This window comes from Vigna unguiculata, chromosome 3 (genome assembly GCF_037176805.1).
Source record: "Vigna unguiculata cultivar grain cowpea cultivar isolate G323 ecotype 2 chromosome 3, ASM3717680v1, whole genome shotgun sequence".
NCBI lineage: Eukaryota > Viridiplantae > Streptophyta > Magnoliopsida > Fabales > Fabaceae > Vigna > Vigna unguiculata.
In genome coordinates, this window is record NC_140794.1 from 34,204,742 (window position 1) to 34,221,057 (window position 16,316).

Here is a 16,316-nt window from a genome sequence, read left to right on the forward strand (position 1 = left end):
CCTATATAAGTTGAACCATCTTCATCAATGAAGGCAAGCTGAGTTTTATTCAGAAAATAAACGAGTTTTATCTCATCTATCTTAGTGAGAGTGATTCTTCTAAGTTCTTGAGTGATTCAAGAATCCATGAGTTTAATCAAAGGTCTTTTATCCCTTTGTGTGTTTCAACTCTTAGGCTTATCTTCCATTCTTGGAAGTGTGATGTCTATCAATTTCTGTTCCATCTTCTTTGATGTTTCCATTTTCTCGTTTTAAATAATTTCTCAAATTTCTTGCTTGTTAGCATTCCAACAATGATAGATCAGTCAAACGAATCGAACCCTGTGGATTCACATCATTTGGTATTCAGAGCCTGGCTATCTAGATTTGGAATAGGAAAGGAAGTTTCTTATACAAAGTGTTTAACCGAAGGCCATCCATGTTTAGTTGCATTCGATTACGGAAGCCAAAACAATGTTGTGAGCCAAAGATTGGTGGAAAAACTCCAGTTACCAGCAACCTTTCATCTGGATCAAGCATGGATCAAATTCAGTACATGGCAATGTGTGAAAGAAGTATTATGTGATATTGCTCCCATGGATCCTTGTCATCTTCTTTTGGGATGGGCATGGATTCGTTTTAAAACACTCCATCTTGATGAACGTTCCCTTTATTTGAGGCATGAGGGACATCAAAAGAAGTAGAAATTTATGACACCAAGACAAGTCAGTAAGGATCAACGTAGGCTGAAGGAGAAAAAGGAAAAGAAAGAATAGAACAAGAAGTAATATAAACTGCAGAAGGAAAGGAAAATAAAGAAAAATAAATGGAACTAGAGAAAGTTTATTCGTCAATGTTTTTTCTTCTACAGTTTGTGATGTCATTTTACAGGAACTAATGGATAAGCATGTGAATCAAACACACCAACTTCCATGTTTAAAAACGAAACTTGTTCATAGTGCTTTATTATGCATTTGGTCCGTCGAAAAGAAGCAAATTCGTCAAACACAATGCATGGAATTATTTATTGTTACATATCAAGGTGGATGACTTGTGTGGTCTTAATTTCAGTTACAATGAACCAATAAGTAGCGCATCGTCATTAGCTTGAGTGGATCATTAATTAATAGCTTTAAGCGGGATGATATTGAAATTTATGTGTCTTTTGTAATTCTGATGGTTATAGCTCCTATATAAGTTGAACCATCTTCATCAATGAAGGCAAGCTGAGTTTTATTCAGAAAATAAACGATTTTTATCTCATCTATCTTAGTGAGAGAGATTCTTCTAAGTTCTTGAGTGATTCAAGAATCCATGAGTTTAATCAAAGGTCTTTTATCCCTTTGTGTGTTTCAACTCTTAGGCTTATCTTCCATTCTTGGAAGTGTGATGTCTATCAATTTCTGTTCCATCTTCTTTGATGTTTCCATTTTCTCGTTTTAAATAATTTCTCAAATTTCTTGCTTGTTAGCATTCCAACAATGATAGATCAGTCAAACGAATCGAACCCTGTGGATTCACATCATCTGGTATTCAGAGCCTGGCTATCTAGATTTGGAATAGGAAAGGAGGTTTCTTATACAAAGTGTTTAACCAAAGGCCATCCATGTTTAGTTGCATTCGATTACGGAAGCGAAAACAATGTTGTGAGCCAAAGATTGGTGGAGAAACTCCAGTTACCAGCAACCTTTCATCTGGATCAAGCATGGATCAAATTCAGTACATGGCAATGTGTGAAAGAAGTATTATGTGATATTGCTCCCATAGACTCTTGTCATCTTCTTTTGGGATGGGCATGACTTCGTTTTAAAACACTCCATCTTGATGAACGTTCCCTTTATTTGAGGCATGAGGGACATCAAAAGAAGTAGAAATTTATGACACCAAGACAAGTCAGTAAGGATCAACGTAGGCTGACAGAGAAAACAGAAAAAGAAAGAGTAGAAAAAGAAGTAATATAAACTGCAGAAGGAATGGAAAATAAAGAAAAATAAATGGAACTAGAGAAAGTTTATTGGTCAATTTTTTTTCTTCTACAGTTTGTGATGTCATTTTACAGGAACTAAAGGATAAGCATGTGAATGAAACACACCAACTTCCATGTTTAAAAAGGAAGCTTGTTCATAGTGCTTTATTATGCATTTGGTCTGTCGAAAAGAAGCAAATTCGTCAAACACAATGCATGGAATTATTTATTGTTACATATCAAGGTGGATGACTTTTGGTGGTCTTAATTTCAGTTACAATGAACCAATAAGTAGCGCATCGTCATTAGCTTGAGTGGATCATTAATTAATAGCTTTAAGCGGGATGATATTGAAATTTATGTGTCTTTTCTAATTCTGATGGTTAAAGCTCCTATATAAGTTGAACCATCTTCATCAATGAAGACAAGCTGAGTTTTATTCAGAAAATAAACGAGTTTTATCTCATCTATCTTAGTGAGAGTGATTCTTCTAAGTTCTTGAGTGATTCAAGAATCCATGAGTTTAATCAAAGGTCTTTTATCCCTTTGTGTGTTTCAACTCTTAGGCTTATCTTCCATTCTTGGAAGTGTGATGTCTATCAATTTCTGTTCCATCTTCTTTGATGTTTCCATTTTCTCGTTTTAAATAATTTCTCAAATTTCTTGCTTGTTAGCATTCCAACAATGATAGATCAGTCAAACGAATCGAACCCTGTGGATTCACATCATTTGGTATTCAGAGCCTGGCTATCTAGATTTGGAATAGGAAAGGAAGTTTCTTATACAAAGTGTTTAACCGAAGGCCATCCATGTTTAGTTGCATTCGATTACGGAAGCCAAAACAATGTTGTGAGCCAAAGATTGGTGGAAAAACTCCAGTTACCAGCAACCTTTCATCTGGATCAAGCATGGATCAAATTCAGTACATGGCAATGTGTGAAAGAAGTATTATGTGATATTGCTCCCATGGATCCTTGTCATCTTCTTTTGGGATGGGCATGGATTCGTTTTAAAACACTCCATCTTGATGAACGTTCCCTTTATTTGAGGCATGAGGGACATCAAAAGAAGTAGAAATTTATGACACCAAGACAAGTCAGTAAGGATCAACGTAGGCTGAAGGAGAAAAAGGAAAAGAAAGAATAGAACAAGAAGTAATATAAACTGCAGAAGGAAAGGAAAATAAAGAAAAATAAATGGAACTAGAGAAAGTTTATTCGTCAATGTTTTTTCTTCTACAGTTTGTGATGTCATTTTACAGGAACTAATGGATAAGCATGTGAATCAAACACACCAACTTCCATGTTTAAAAACGAAACTTGTTCATAGTGCTTTATTATGCATTTGGTCCGTCGAAAAGAAGCAAATTCGTCAAACACAATGCATGGAATTATTTATTGTTACATATCAAGGTGGATGACTTGTGTGGTCTTAATTTCAGTTACAATGAACCAATAAGTAGCGCATCGTCATTAGCTTGAGTGGATCATTAATTAATAGCTTTAAGCGGGATGATATTGAAATTTATGTGTCTTTTGTAATTCTGATGGTTAAAGCTCCTATATAAGTTGAACCATCTTCATCAATGAAGGCAAGCTGAGTTTTATTCAGAAAATAAACGATTTTTATCTCATCTATCTTAGTGAGAGAGATTCTTCTAAGTTCTTGAGTGATTCAAGAATCCATGAGTTTAATCAAAGGTCTTTTATCCCTTTGTGTGTTTCAACTCTTAGGCTTATCTTCCATTCTTGGAAGTGTGATGTCTATCAATTTCTGTTCCATCTTCTTTGATGTTTCCATTTTCTCGTTTTAAATAATTTCTCAAATTTCTTGCTTGTTAGCATTCCAACAATGATAGATCAGTCAAACGAATCGAACCCTGTGGATTCACATCATTTGGTATTCAGAGCCTGGCTATCTAGATTTGGAATAGGAAAGGAAGTTTCTTATACAAAGTGTTTAACCGAAGGCCATCCATGTTTAGTTGCATTCGATTACGGAAGCCAAAACAATGTTGTGAGCCAAAGATTGGTGGAAAAACTCCAGTTACCAGCAACCTTTCATCTGGATCAAGCATGGATCAAATTCAGTACATGGCAATGTGTGAAAGAAGTATTATGTGATATTGCTCCCATGGATCCTTGTCATCTTCTTTTGGGATGGGCATGGATTCGTTTTAAAACACTCCATCTTGATGAACGTTCCCTTTATTTGAGGCATGAGGGACATCAAAAGAAGTAGAAATTTATGACACCAAGACAAGTCAGTAAGGATCAACGTAGGCTGAAGGAGAAAAAGGAAAAGAAAGAATAGAACAAGAAGTAATATAAACTGCAGAAGGAAAGGAAAATAAAGAAAAATAAATGGAACTAGAGAAAGTTTATTCGTCAATGTTTTTTCTTCTACAGTTTGTGATGTCATTTTACAGGAACTAATGGATAAGCATGTGAATCAAACACACCAACTTCCATGTTTAAAAACGAAACTTGTTCATAGTGCTTTATTATGCATTTGGTCCGTCGAAAAGAAGCAAATTCGTCAAACACAATGCATGGAATTATTTATTGTTACATATCAAGGTGGATGACTTGTGTGGTCTTAATTTCAGTTACAATGAACCAATAAGTAGCGCATCGTCATTAGCTTGAGTGGATCATTAATTAATAGCTTTAAGCGGGATGATATTGAAATTTATGTGTCTTTTGTAATTCTGATGGTTAAAGCTCCTATATAAGTTGAACCATCTTCATCAATGAAGGCAAGCTGAGTTTTATTCAGAAAATAAACGATTTTTATCTCATCTATCTTAGTGAGAGAGATTCTTCTAAGTTCTTGAGTGATTCAAGAATCCATGAGTTTAATCAAAGGTCTTTTATCCCTTTGTGTGTTTCAACTCTTAGGCTTATCTTCCATTCTTGGAAGTGTGATGTCTATCAATTTCTGTTCCATCTTCTTTGATGTTTCCATTTTCTCGTTTTAAATAATTTCTCAAATTTCTTGCTTGTTAGCATTCCAACAATGATAGATCAGTCAAACGAATCGAACCCTGTGGATTCACATCATCTGGTATTCAGAGCCTGGCTATCTAGATTTGGAATAGGAAAGGAGGTTTCTTATACAAAGTGTTTAACCAAAGGCCATCCATGTTTAGTTGCATTCGATTACGGAAGCGAAAACAATGTTGTGAGCCAAAGATTGGTGGAGAAACTCCAGTTACCAGCAACCTTTCATCTGGATCAAGCATGGATCAAATTCAGTACATGGCAATGTGTGAAAGAAGTATTATGTGATATTGCTCCCATAGACTCTTGTCATCTTCTTTTGGGATGGGCATGACTTCGTTTTAAAACACTCCATCTTGATGAACGTTCCCTTTATTTGAGGCATGAGGGACATCAAAAGAAGTAGAAATTTATGACACCAAGACAAGTCAGTAAGGATCAACGTAGGCTGACAGAGAAAACAGAAAAAGAAAGAGTAGAAAAAGAAGTAATATAAACTGCAGAAGGAATGGAAAATAAAGAAAAATAAATGGAACTAGAGAAAGTTTATTGGTCAATTTTTTTTCTTCTACAGTTTGTGATGTCATTTTACAGGAACTAAAGGATAAGCATGTGAATGAAACACACCAACTTCCATGTTTAAAAAGGAAGCTTGTTCATAGTGCTTTATTATGCATTTGGTCTGTCGAAAAGAAGCAAATTCGCCAAACACAATGCATGGAATTATTTATTGTTACATATCAAGGTGGATGACTTTTGGTGGTCTTAATTTCAGTTACAATGAACCAATAAGTAGCGCATCGTCATTAGCTTGAGTGGATCATTAATTAATAGCTTTAAGCGGGATGATATTGAAATTTATGTGTCTTTTCTAATTCTGATGGTTAAAGCTCCTATATAAGTTGAACCATCTTCATCAATGAAGACAAGCTGAGTTTTATTCAGAAAATAAACGAGTTTTATCTCATCTATCTTAGTGAGAGTGATTCTTCTAAGTTCTTGAGTGATTCAAGAATCCATGAGTTTAATCAAAGGTCTTTTATCCCTTTGTGTGTTTCAACTCTCAGGCTTATCTTCCATTCTTGGAACTGTGATGTCTGTCAATTTCCGTTCCATCTTCTTTTATGTGTCCATTTTCTCCTTTTAAATAATTTCTCATATTTCTTGCTTATTAGCATTTCAACAATGATAGATCAGTCAAACGAATCGAAACCTGTGGATTCACATCATTTGGTATTCAGAGCCTGGCTATCTAGATTTGGAATAGGAAAGGAAGTTTATTATACAAAGTGTTTAACCGAAGGCCATCCATGTTTAGTTGCATTCGATTACGGAAGCGAAAACAATGATGTGAGCCAAAGATTGGTGGAGAAACTCCAGTTAGCAGCAACCTTTCATCTGGATCAAGCATGGATCAAATCTAGTACGTGAAAATGTGTGAAAGAAGTATTATGTGATATTGCTCCCATGGACTCTTGTCATCTTCTTTTGGGATGGGCATGGCTTCGTTTTAAAACACTCCATTTTATGAACGTTCCCTTTATTTGAGGCATGAGGGACATCAAAAGAAGTAGAAATTTATGACACCAAGACAAGTCAGTAAGGATCAGCGTAGGCTGAAGGAGAAAACAGAAAAAGAAAGAGTAGAAAAAGAAGTAATATAAACTGCAGAAGGAAGGGAAAATAAAGAAAAATAAATGGAACTAGATAAAGTTTATTCGTCAATGTTTTTTCTTCTACAGTTTGTGATGCCATTTTACAGGAACTAAAGGATAAGCATGTGAATGAAACACACCAACTTCCTTGTTTAAAAAGGAAGCTTGTTCATAATGCTTTATTATGCATTTGGTGCATCGATAAGAAGCAAATTCGTCAAACACAATGCATGGAATTATTTATTGTTACATATCAAGGTGGATGACTTTTGGTAGCCTTAATTTCAGTTACAATCAACCATTAAGTAGCGCATCGTCATTAGCTTGAGTGGATCATTAATTAATAGCTTTAAGCGGGATGATATTGAATTTATCTGTCTTTTGTAATTCTGATGGTTAAAGCTCCTATATAAGTTGAACCATTTTCATCAATGAAGGCAAGCTGAGTTTTATTCAGAAAATAAACGAGTTTTATCTCATCATCTTAGTGAGAGTGACTCTCCTAAGTTCTTGACTGATTCAAGAATCCATGAGTTTAATCAAAGGTCCTTTATCCCTTTGTGTGTTTCAACTCTCAGGCTTATCTTCCATTCTTGGAACTATGATGTCTGTCAATTTCCGTTCCATCTTCTTTTATGTGTCCATTTTCTCCTTTTAAATAATTTCTCATATTTCTTGCTTATTAGCATTTCAACAATGATAGATCAGTCAAACGAATCGAAACCTGTGGATTCACATCATTTGGTATTCAGAGCCTGGCTATCTAGATTTGGAATAGGAAAGGAAGTTTATTATACAAAGTGTTTAACCGAAGGCCATCCATGTTTAGTTGCATTCGATTACGGAAGCGAAAACAATGATGTGAGCCAAAGATTGGTGGAGAAACTCCAGTTAGCAGCAACCTTTCATCTGGATCAAGCATGGATCAAATCTAGTACGTGAAAATGTGTGAAAGAAGTATTATGTGATATTGCTCCCATGGACTCTTGTCATCTTCTTTTGGGATGGGCATGGCTTCGTTTTAAAACACTCCATTTTATGAACGTTCCCTTTATTTGAGGCATGAGGGACATCAAAAGAAGTAGAAATTTATGACACCAAGACAAGTCAGTAAGGATCAGCGTAGGCTGAAGGAGAAAACAGAAAAAGAAAGAGTAGAAAAAGAAGTAATATAAACTGCAGAAGGAAGGGAAAATAAAGAAAAATAAATGGAACTAGATAAAGTTTATTCGTCAATGTTTTTTCTTCTACAGTTTGTGATGCCATTTTACAGGAACTAAAGGATAAGCATGTGAATGAAACACACCAACTTCCTTGTTTAAAAAGGAAGCTTGTTCATAATGCTTTATTATGCATTTGGTGCATCGATAAGAAGCAAATTCGTCAAACACAATGCATGGAATTATTTATTGTTACATATCAAGGTGGATGACTTTTGGTCGCCTTAATTTCAGTTACAATCAACCATTAAGTAGCGCATCGTCATTAGCTTGAGTGGATCATTAATTAATAGCTTTAAGCGGGATGATATTGAATTTATCTGTCTTTTGTAATTCTGATGGTTAAAGCTCCTATATAAGTTGAACCATTTTCATCAATGAAGGCAAGCTGAGTTTTATTCAGAAAATAAACGAGTTTTATCTCATCATCTTAGTGAGAGTGACTCTCCTAAGTTCTTGACTGATTCAAGAATCCATGAGTTTAATCAAAGGTCCTTTATCCCTTTGTGTGTTTCAACTCTCAGGCTTATCTTCCATTCTTGGAACTGTGATGTCTGTCAATTTCCGTTCCATCTTCTTTTATGTGTCCATTTTCTCCTTTTAAATAATTTCTCATATTTCTTGCTTATTAGCATTTCAACAATGATAGATCAGTCAAACGAATCGAAACCTGTGGATTCACATCATTTGGTATTCAGAGCCTGGCTATCTAGATTTGGAATAGGAAAGGAAGTTTATTATACAAAGTGTTTAACCGAAGGCCATCCATGTTTAGTTGCATTCGATTACGGAACCGAAAACAATGATGTGAGCCAAAGATTGGTGGAGAAACTCCAGTTACCAGCAACCTTTCATCTGGATCAAGCATGGATCAAATTCAGTACATGACAATGTGTGAAAGAAGTATTATGTGATATTGCTCCCATGGACTCTTGTCATCTTCTTTGGGGATGGGCATGGCTTCGTTTTAAAACACTCCATCTTGATGAACGTTCCCTTTATTTGAGGCATGAGGGACATCAAAAGAAGTAGAAACTTATGACACCAAGACAAGTCAGTAAGGATCAACGTAGGCTGAAGGAGAAAAAGGAAAAGAAAGAATAGAACAAGAAGTAATATAAACTGCAGAAGGAAGGGAAAATAAGGAAAAAAAATGGAACTAGAGAAAGTTTATTCGTCAATGTTTTTTCTTCTACAACTTGTAATGTCATTTTACAAGAACAAAAGGATAAGCATGTGAATGAAACACACCAACTTCCATGTTTAAAAAGGAAGCTTGTTCATAGTGCTTTATTATGCATTTGGTCCGTCGATAAGAAGCAAATTCGTCAAACACAATGCATGGAATTATTTATTGTTACATATCAAGGTGGGGTACTGTTGCCAAGAAATGTTATCGACGGATTGCAACCATTGGAAAGTAACAAATATCAAGTTGAATTTGATCCTGGAAGAAGAGAATTAGTTTCAACTTGTGAAAAAATAAAAGTCCTTCACAAGATCATAATAAACTTACATTAAAATTGGTGTCCTAAGATTCGGGAGAAATCTTCTCGAAGAAGGAGGGTATGATGTGAATTGCATATGGGTCAAATAGAGGATGACTAATGCGCCGTGTTGATGCAGTTTCTTTTATTTAAAAAAGGGCCCAACGCTTTGTAAAATTGGCTGACCAAATTGTGTTTGTGCTTAACCAATTAATGGGCTTTAGTTTTGCTTTATCTTCAAGTTGAAATAAGGGTCCATATGCCAACTTAAGAACCAACCTTTGGAAGATCAAGAGGACCTTTGCTCAAAGTTTGTGGATGAATTTTGGTAGCCTTCATTTCAGTTATAATCAACCATTAAGTAGCGGATCGTTATTAGCTTGAGTGGATCATTAATTAATAGCTTTAAGCAGGATGATATTGAAATTTATGTGTCTTTTGTAATTCTGATGGTTAAAGCTCCTATATAAGTTAAACCATTTTCATCAATGAAGGCAAGCTGAGTTTTATTCAGAAAATAAACGAGTTTTATGTCATCTATCTTAGTGAGAGTGATTCTCCTAAGTTCTTGGGTGATTCAAGAATCCATGAGTTTAATCAAAGGTCCTTTATCCCTTTGTGTGTTTCAACTCTTAGGCTTATCTTCCATTCTTGGCACTGTGATGTCTATCAATTTCAGTTCCATCTTCTTTTATGTTTCCATTTTCTCGTTTTAAATAATTTCTCAAATTTCTTGCTTGTTAGCATTCCAACAATGATAGATTAGTCAAACAAATCGAACCCTGTGGATTCACATCATTTGGTATTCAGAGCTTGGCTATCTAGATTTGGAATAGGAAAGGAAGTTTATTATACAAATTTTTTAACCGAAGGCCATCCATGTTTAGTTGCATTCGATTACGGAAGCGAAAACAATGTTGTGAACCAAATATTGGTGCAGAAACTTCAGTTACCAGCAACCTTTCATCTGGATCAAGCATGGATCAAATTCAGTACATGGCAATGTGTGAAAGAAGTATTATGTGATATTGCTCCCATGGACTCTTGTCATCTTCTTTTGGGATGGGCATGGCTTCGTTTTAAAACACTCCATCTTGATGAACGTTCCCTTTATTTGAGGCATGAGGGACATCAAAAGAAGTAGAAATTTATGACACCAAGACAAGTCAGTAAGGATCAACGTAGGCTGAAGGAGAAAACAGAAAAAGAAAGGGTAGAAAAAGAAGTATATAAACTGCAGAAGGAAGGGAAAATAAAGAAAAAGAAATTGAACTAGAGAAAATTTATTCGTCAATGTTTTTTCTTCTAAAGTTTGTGATGTCATTTTACAAGAACAAAAGGATAAGCATGTGGATGAAACACACCAACTTCCATGTTTAAAAAGGAAGCTTGTTCATATTGCTTTATTATGCATTTGGACCGTCGATAAGAAGCAAATTCGTCAAACACAATGCATGGAATTATTTATTGTTACATATCAAGGTGGGGTACTGTTGCCAAGAAATGTTATTGACGGATTGCAACCATTGGAAAGTAACAAATATCAAGTTGAATTTGATCCTGGAAGAAGAGAATTCGTTTCAACTTGTGAAAAAATAAAAGTCCTTCACTAGATCATAATAAACTTACATTAAAACTGGTGTCTTAAGATTCGGGAGAAATCTTCTCGAAGAAGGAGGGTATGATGTGAATTTCATATGGGTCAAATAGAGGATGACTAATGCGCCGTGTTGATGCAGTTTCTTTTATTTAAATAAGGGCCCAATGCTTTGTAAAATTGGCTGACCAAATTGTGTTTGTGCTTAACCAATTAATGGGCTTTAGTTTTACTTTATCTTCAAGTTGAAATAAGGGTCCATATGTCAACTTAAGAACCAACCTTTGGAAGATCAAGAGGACTGTCCAAACCATACCCAAGTAGACGGTCCCCAGAGAGCACAATGGCCGCCTACCACGCAGAAACGCCTTCGCACAGAACCAGACGTCCCCTAGAGAGCACAATAGCCGCCTACCACGCAAGAACCCCTCCATATGGAGAACACGACCCCCACCTAGCTCCACACCCCCTTGCTAAACCACACGGCCTACACACCAAAACTCGATGGCCGGTTACCACGCGAAAGGCAGCTTTACAAAAGAAAGCCACCCTCGACGCATCTCGTGGCCGAGTACCAGACACCGCCAACATCTGAAGGACCCCTTGGTAAATTCTCCCCTTTTACACTGGATCCAAGAATGGCTAAAAAAGGAATATTAGGCCAGAAAGCCCATCCCAGGTAGGATCCACAGGCAAAAAGGTATAAATAGCACACTGTTCCATGCATTCATTACGCATTAATTATTCTCTGAAACCCTGACATCACCAGTGCTGACTTAGGCATCGGAGTGTCTTTTGCAGGTCCCCTGCGCCGCCCTCTGGCCCTCCTTTCAACAAGAGAAGACCGACCCCGAGAAGACGTATAAGACCCTTGGCTGATTTGTGGACTACAGACCTCGATCCCATAAGAAGAATTGGTGCCCACCGTGGGGCTCGAAGAGTATTTCACAAATCCAAGGTTGGCGACCCCGGCCCCGCCTCAGAGATATCGCGCATCCTGGAAGCTCAAGCCAGGATGCAGCAGGAGTTCGCGGAATACAAGAAGAGGAATGCAGATGAGATGGAAGCACTAAGGGAAGAAAACTCCCGCCTTAGGTAGAGAATTGAGACAGATAAGGCGGCTGGGGAGCCGAACCGCCCCCATTCGGGGATGGGGGCCCCTCCTCCGTTGAGGAATGACCCCCCTCCCTATTCAAAACTTGACGTCCATCCTATTGAGGACGAGACTGAATACAAGCCCACCGCTCCAACCTTGGGCGGCAACTACAGCTCCTTCGCCTCCAGAAGAAATCGCCGCCACCCCTTCGTGGACGGGATAACGGAAACACCTTTACCCCATAAGTGGAAAGCACCAACAGTCACCTACGACGGAACCACCGATCCAGACGAATTTGTGTCCATTTATACCAACCAAGTAAGCCTATACTCCACTGATGACGCGGTGCTATGCAAATCGTTCTCGGTAGCCCTCAAGGGGTCAGCTCTGGAATGGTTCATGAGCCTCCCCCCCTACACTATCGACTCCTTCACCACGCTCACCACTACCTTCACCACCCAATTTGATACAAGCAGACGACATGATCTAACCACAATCGCCCTCCTCAACCTTAGGCAAGAAGAAGGAGAACCCCTACGAGTTTTCATTGATAGGTTCGGGGCCATCGCCATGAAGATCAAGGACCTCACCCCTAACCTCATCCTGATATACATGATGACCTCTCTCAGGCCGGGACCCTTTGCCGACGAGCTGGCCATGCGCCCCCCTGAGTATGCAGGAACTTCGCAAGAGAGCAGCCATGTTTATAAGGGTCGAAGACATGAGACGTTACCAGAACAACGCCCAACCCGCCCCAGCACAGACAGAAACCAAGAGGACCAACAAAGAGCCCATCCCACGGGACCATAACCGTCCCTCAGAACGCAGACTAGCAAAATTCTCGAATTATGCCCCCCTCAACGCACCCCGGTCCTGCATACTCGATGAAGTCCTACAAGCAGAACTCCTTCCCCCACCCAGGAAGTATCACAACCCGCCCAACGCAGATTTGAGCAAGTATTGTCACTACCACCGCAACAATCGCCACACCACCGACGAATGTGACACCCTACGAGACAAAATAGAGGTACTCATCCGAGCTGGACATCTAAGGCACTATATAAGAGAAATCGGAGCAGGTCCCCCCAGACCCCGCTACGACAGGAACGATAATAGGTGAGCCGAGTGACGTAATGACCAAAGAACCGAGCGTAGAGAACCCAGGAGAGAGCCAGCCAGAGCACAGAACGCAGAACAAAGGGAACCGCCGTAGCCGCAACCGCGACGAGCAGATGACAAGCCCCCCCTACGAGGAACGATTAACACAATATCAGGGGGATTCGCAGGAGGAGGGAGGTCCTCCTCATCGAGAAAGAGGCACCTGAGAGCCGTCCAACAAATACACGTAGTATCCAAACGAACGCAAAGAAGAATGTCGTCCATCACTTTCTCAGACTCCGATTTCTAGGGAACCGACCCCAACCAAGAAGACCCCATGGTCGTAACTGTGGAAGTCGAGAACTTCGCAGTAAAGAAGGTTCTCGTTGATCAAGGGAGCTCCGTAGACATCTTGTATTGGAAAACATTCAACAAGATGCAAATACCCCTCGCTGAATTAACCCCTCATAATGAGCCCATATACGGATTCTCAAGCGAGAGAGTCCCCACCAAAGGGTACATCGACCTTCACACAACGTTCGGAGAGGGAAGACAAACCAAAACCATTCCCATTCGCTACTTGGTCGTCGACGCCCACACGTCCTACAACATCCTCCTTGGCCGTCCATCCATCAACGCGCTGGGTGCCATAGTATCCACCCCGCACCTTGCAATGAAGTTTCCATCCCCGGAGGGCGACATCATCACAGTACATGGCGACCAACATGCAGCCAGAGAATGCTACATGGCAAGCCTGAAACTCCCACTCCCACCCCTGACAACCCACAATGTTGAACAATCCCAAGCCCACACCACCCTGAACGGTGATGACTTAGACCCCAGAATAAACTCCGAAGCACGCCTTGAACCCGTGGGGGAAACAAGGCAACTTCCACTCAAACAACAAGGCCATTTCCTCCAAGTGGGAGCTTCCCTTCCCGAAGGAGAGGAGGGCCACATCGAGCAAGTGCTCAGACAAAATGCTGACCTCTTCGCCTGGTCGGCAGCCGATCTCCCCGGTGTTCACCCTAGGATAGCCGCCCACCGGCTATCTGTTTTCCCAAATGCAAAACTCGTCTCACAGAAAAAAAGGAGGCAAGCAGCTATAGCAGAGGCCAAAAAGCTAAAACAGGCCGACTTTATCGGTGAAGCCTAATACACGACCTGGCTCGCCAACGTGGTGCTAGTCAAGAAACCCAATGGGAACTAGCGAATGTGTGTAGATTACACGGACCTGAACAAGGCTTGCCCCCGGGATGCTTACCCATTGCCCAGCATAGACAGGCTCGTCGATGGGGCCGCGGGGCATGCCATACTGAGCTTCCTAGACGCTTATTCCGGCTACAACCAAATACCCATGGCTGACGAAGGCAAAATCAAAATCGTGTTCATAACCGAGGAGGCCAACCTTTACTACAAAGTCATGCCCTTTGGTCTCAAAAACGCCGGCGCTACATACCAACGATTGATGGATAGAGTTTTCCAGCCACTCCTGGGCAAGACGATAGAGGTATATGTAGACGACATCATCGTCAAGTCCCCCAATGCGCAACAGCACTTCGCGGACCTAGCGCACATACAACATTAGACTCAACCCCGAAAAATGCACATTCGGAGTAGATGGCGGGAAGTTTCTAGGCTTCATGCTCACGCAACGAGGGATTGAGGCCAACCCCGAAAAATGTCAAACCATCATCGACATGAGAAGCCCCGCGAATATCAAAGAGGTGCAGCGCCTAGTGGGCAGACTAACCGCCATCTCGCGCTTCCTCCCGAAGCTGGCGGACAAAACCAAACCAATGATCCAACTCCTAAAAAAGTCGACAAAGTTTACCTGGGACGACACCTGCGAACAAATTTTCAACACTTTGAAGCAACTTCTCACCACCCCCCCGATCCTGACCAAACCAAACCTTTCCCTCCCCCTTATAATGTACATAGCCGCGTAAACAAACGCTGTCAGCTCCGCGCTCGTCCATGAAAGGGACAACACCCAACATCCAATATACTTTACAAGCCGCATCCTCCAAGACCCAGAAACACGATATCAAATGGTGGAGAAGGTAGCCCTTGCAATCATAACAACAACACGTCGTCTACGACCATACTTCCAATCACACACGATCATCATCAGAACGGACCATCTTATACAGAAAATCCTGCAAAAACCCGATTTAGCAGGTCGGCTATCCTCTTGGGCCATCGAACTGTCAGAATTTACTATCCACTACGAACCGCATGGACCTATCCGAGCACAGTGCCTAGCAGACTTCGCCAACGACCTTCAAGAGCAAGCCCCCCATGACACCTGGTGGACCATGCACGTAGACGGCTCCTCAAACCCGCTGGGAGCCGGCGCCGGAATAGTACTAGAAGGACCTGGCAACATCCTCATAAAACAATTTCTACGTTTCACCTTCAAAACATCCAACAATCAAGCTGAGTACGAAGCCATCATCGCCGGCCTCAACTTAGCACGAGACGTCGGCGCGCGTAAACTCCTATGCAAGACAAACTCAAAGCTCACCGTAGGACACCTCAATGGCGACTACCAAATCAAAGATCCCACCCTCGCACAATACTACCACATGGTAGTATCCCTGACCGAGCACTTCGACACTTTCCAAATTCAACACGTCCCACGAAGCGACAATACCCGGGCAGACATTCTCTCAAAGCTCGCAAGTACCAAAAACAAAGGCCGTTACAAGTCACTCCTCCAGCACACCCTAGCTACACCCTCCATTGACCAGCAAAACCAATGCTTAAACATTACTACCACTAACACCTGGATGGAACCTTTCATCAAATACTTAGAATCAGGAGTCACCCCGCCGAATGAAGAAAAAGGATGGGTCCGGAAAGCGCGCGATACACCCTAATTGGGGGCGAACTATTCAGAAAAGGCTTCAGCAAGCCCTTACTCAAGTACATAACCAGAGAAAAAGCCAACTATATCATACAAGAAATACACCAAGGCATCTGCGGCTACCACTCAGGACCCAAAACCATGGCCGCTAGGATATTACGCGCCTGTTATTACTGGCCCACAATGGAAGAAGACTGCACCACATACGTCCAAAAATGCGTTCAATGCCAAAAACACGGACCGATAACACACATGCACCAGGAAGAATTACACCACGTCTCCTCACCATGGTCATTCTCAAAATGGGGAATGGACATAATTGGCCCCTTTGCAGCAGGGAAAGGACA

At 40.4% G+C, this 16,316-nt stretch overlaps 2 protein-coding genes across 2 annotated transcripts; both read left to right on the forward strand.

Annotated features, from left to right (window-relative positions):
* The first annotated feature begins 13,437 nt into the window (after positions 1-13,437).
* On the forward strand, positions 13,438-14,256 carry LOC146887758 (uncharacterized). The gene has a single exon (XM_085670372.1). It carries the CDS (start codon positions 13,438-13,440, stop codon positions 14,254-14,256), a length of 819 nt encoding a protein of 272 aa, XP_085526498.1.
* An 895-nt stretch (positions 14,257-15,151) lies between these two features.
* LOC146887759 (uncharacterized) lies at positions 15,152-15,982 on the forward strand. The gene has a single exon (XM_085670377.1). The coding sequence runs from the start codon at positions 15,152-15,154 to the stop codon at positions 15,980-15,982; it is 831 nt and encodes a 276-aa protein (XP_085526503.1).
* The last annotated feature ends 334 nt before the right edge of the window (positions 15,983-16,316 follow it).

Coding starts and splice junctions, on each gene's coding strand:
- LOC146887759 (XM_085670377.1), top strand. CDS start 15,152: ATGGTGGAGAAGGTAGCCCTTGCAATCATAACAACAACACGTCGTCTA.
- LOC146887758 (XM_085670372.1), top strand. CDS start 13,438: ATGGTCGTAACTGTGGAAGTCGAGAACTTCGCAGTAAAGAAGGTTCTC.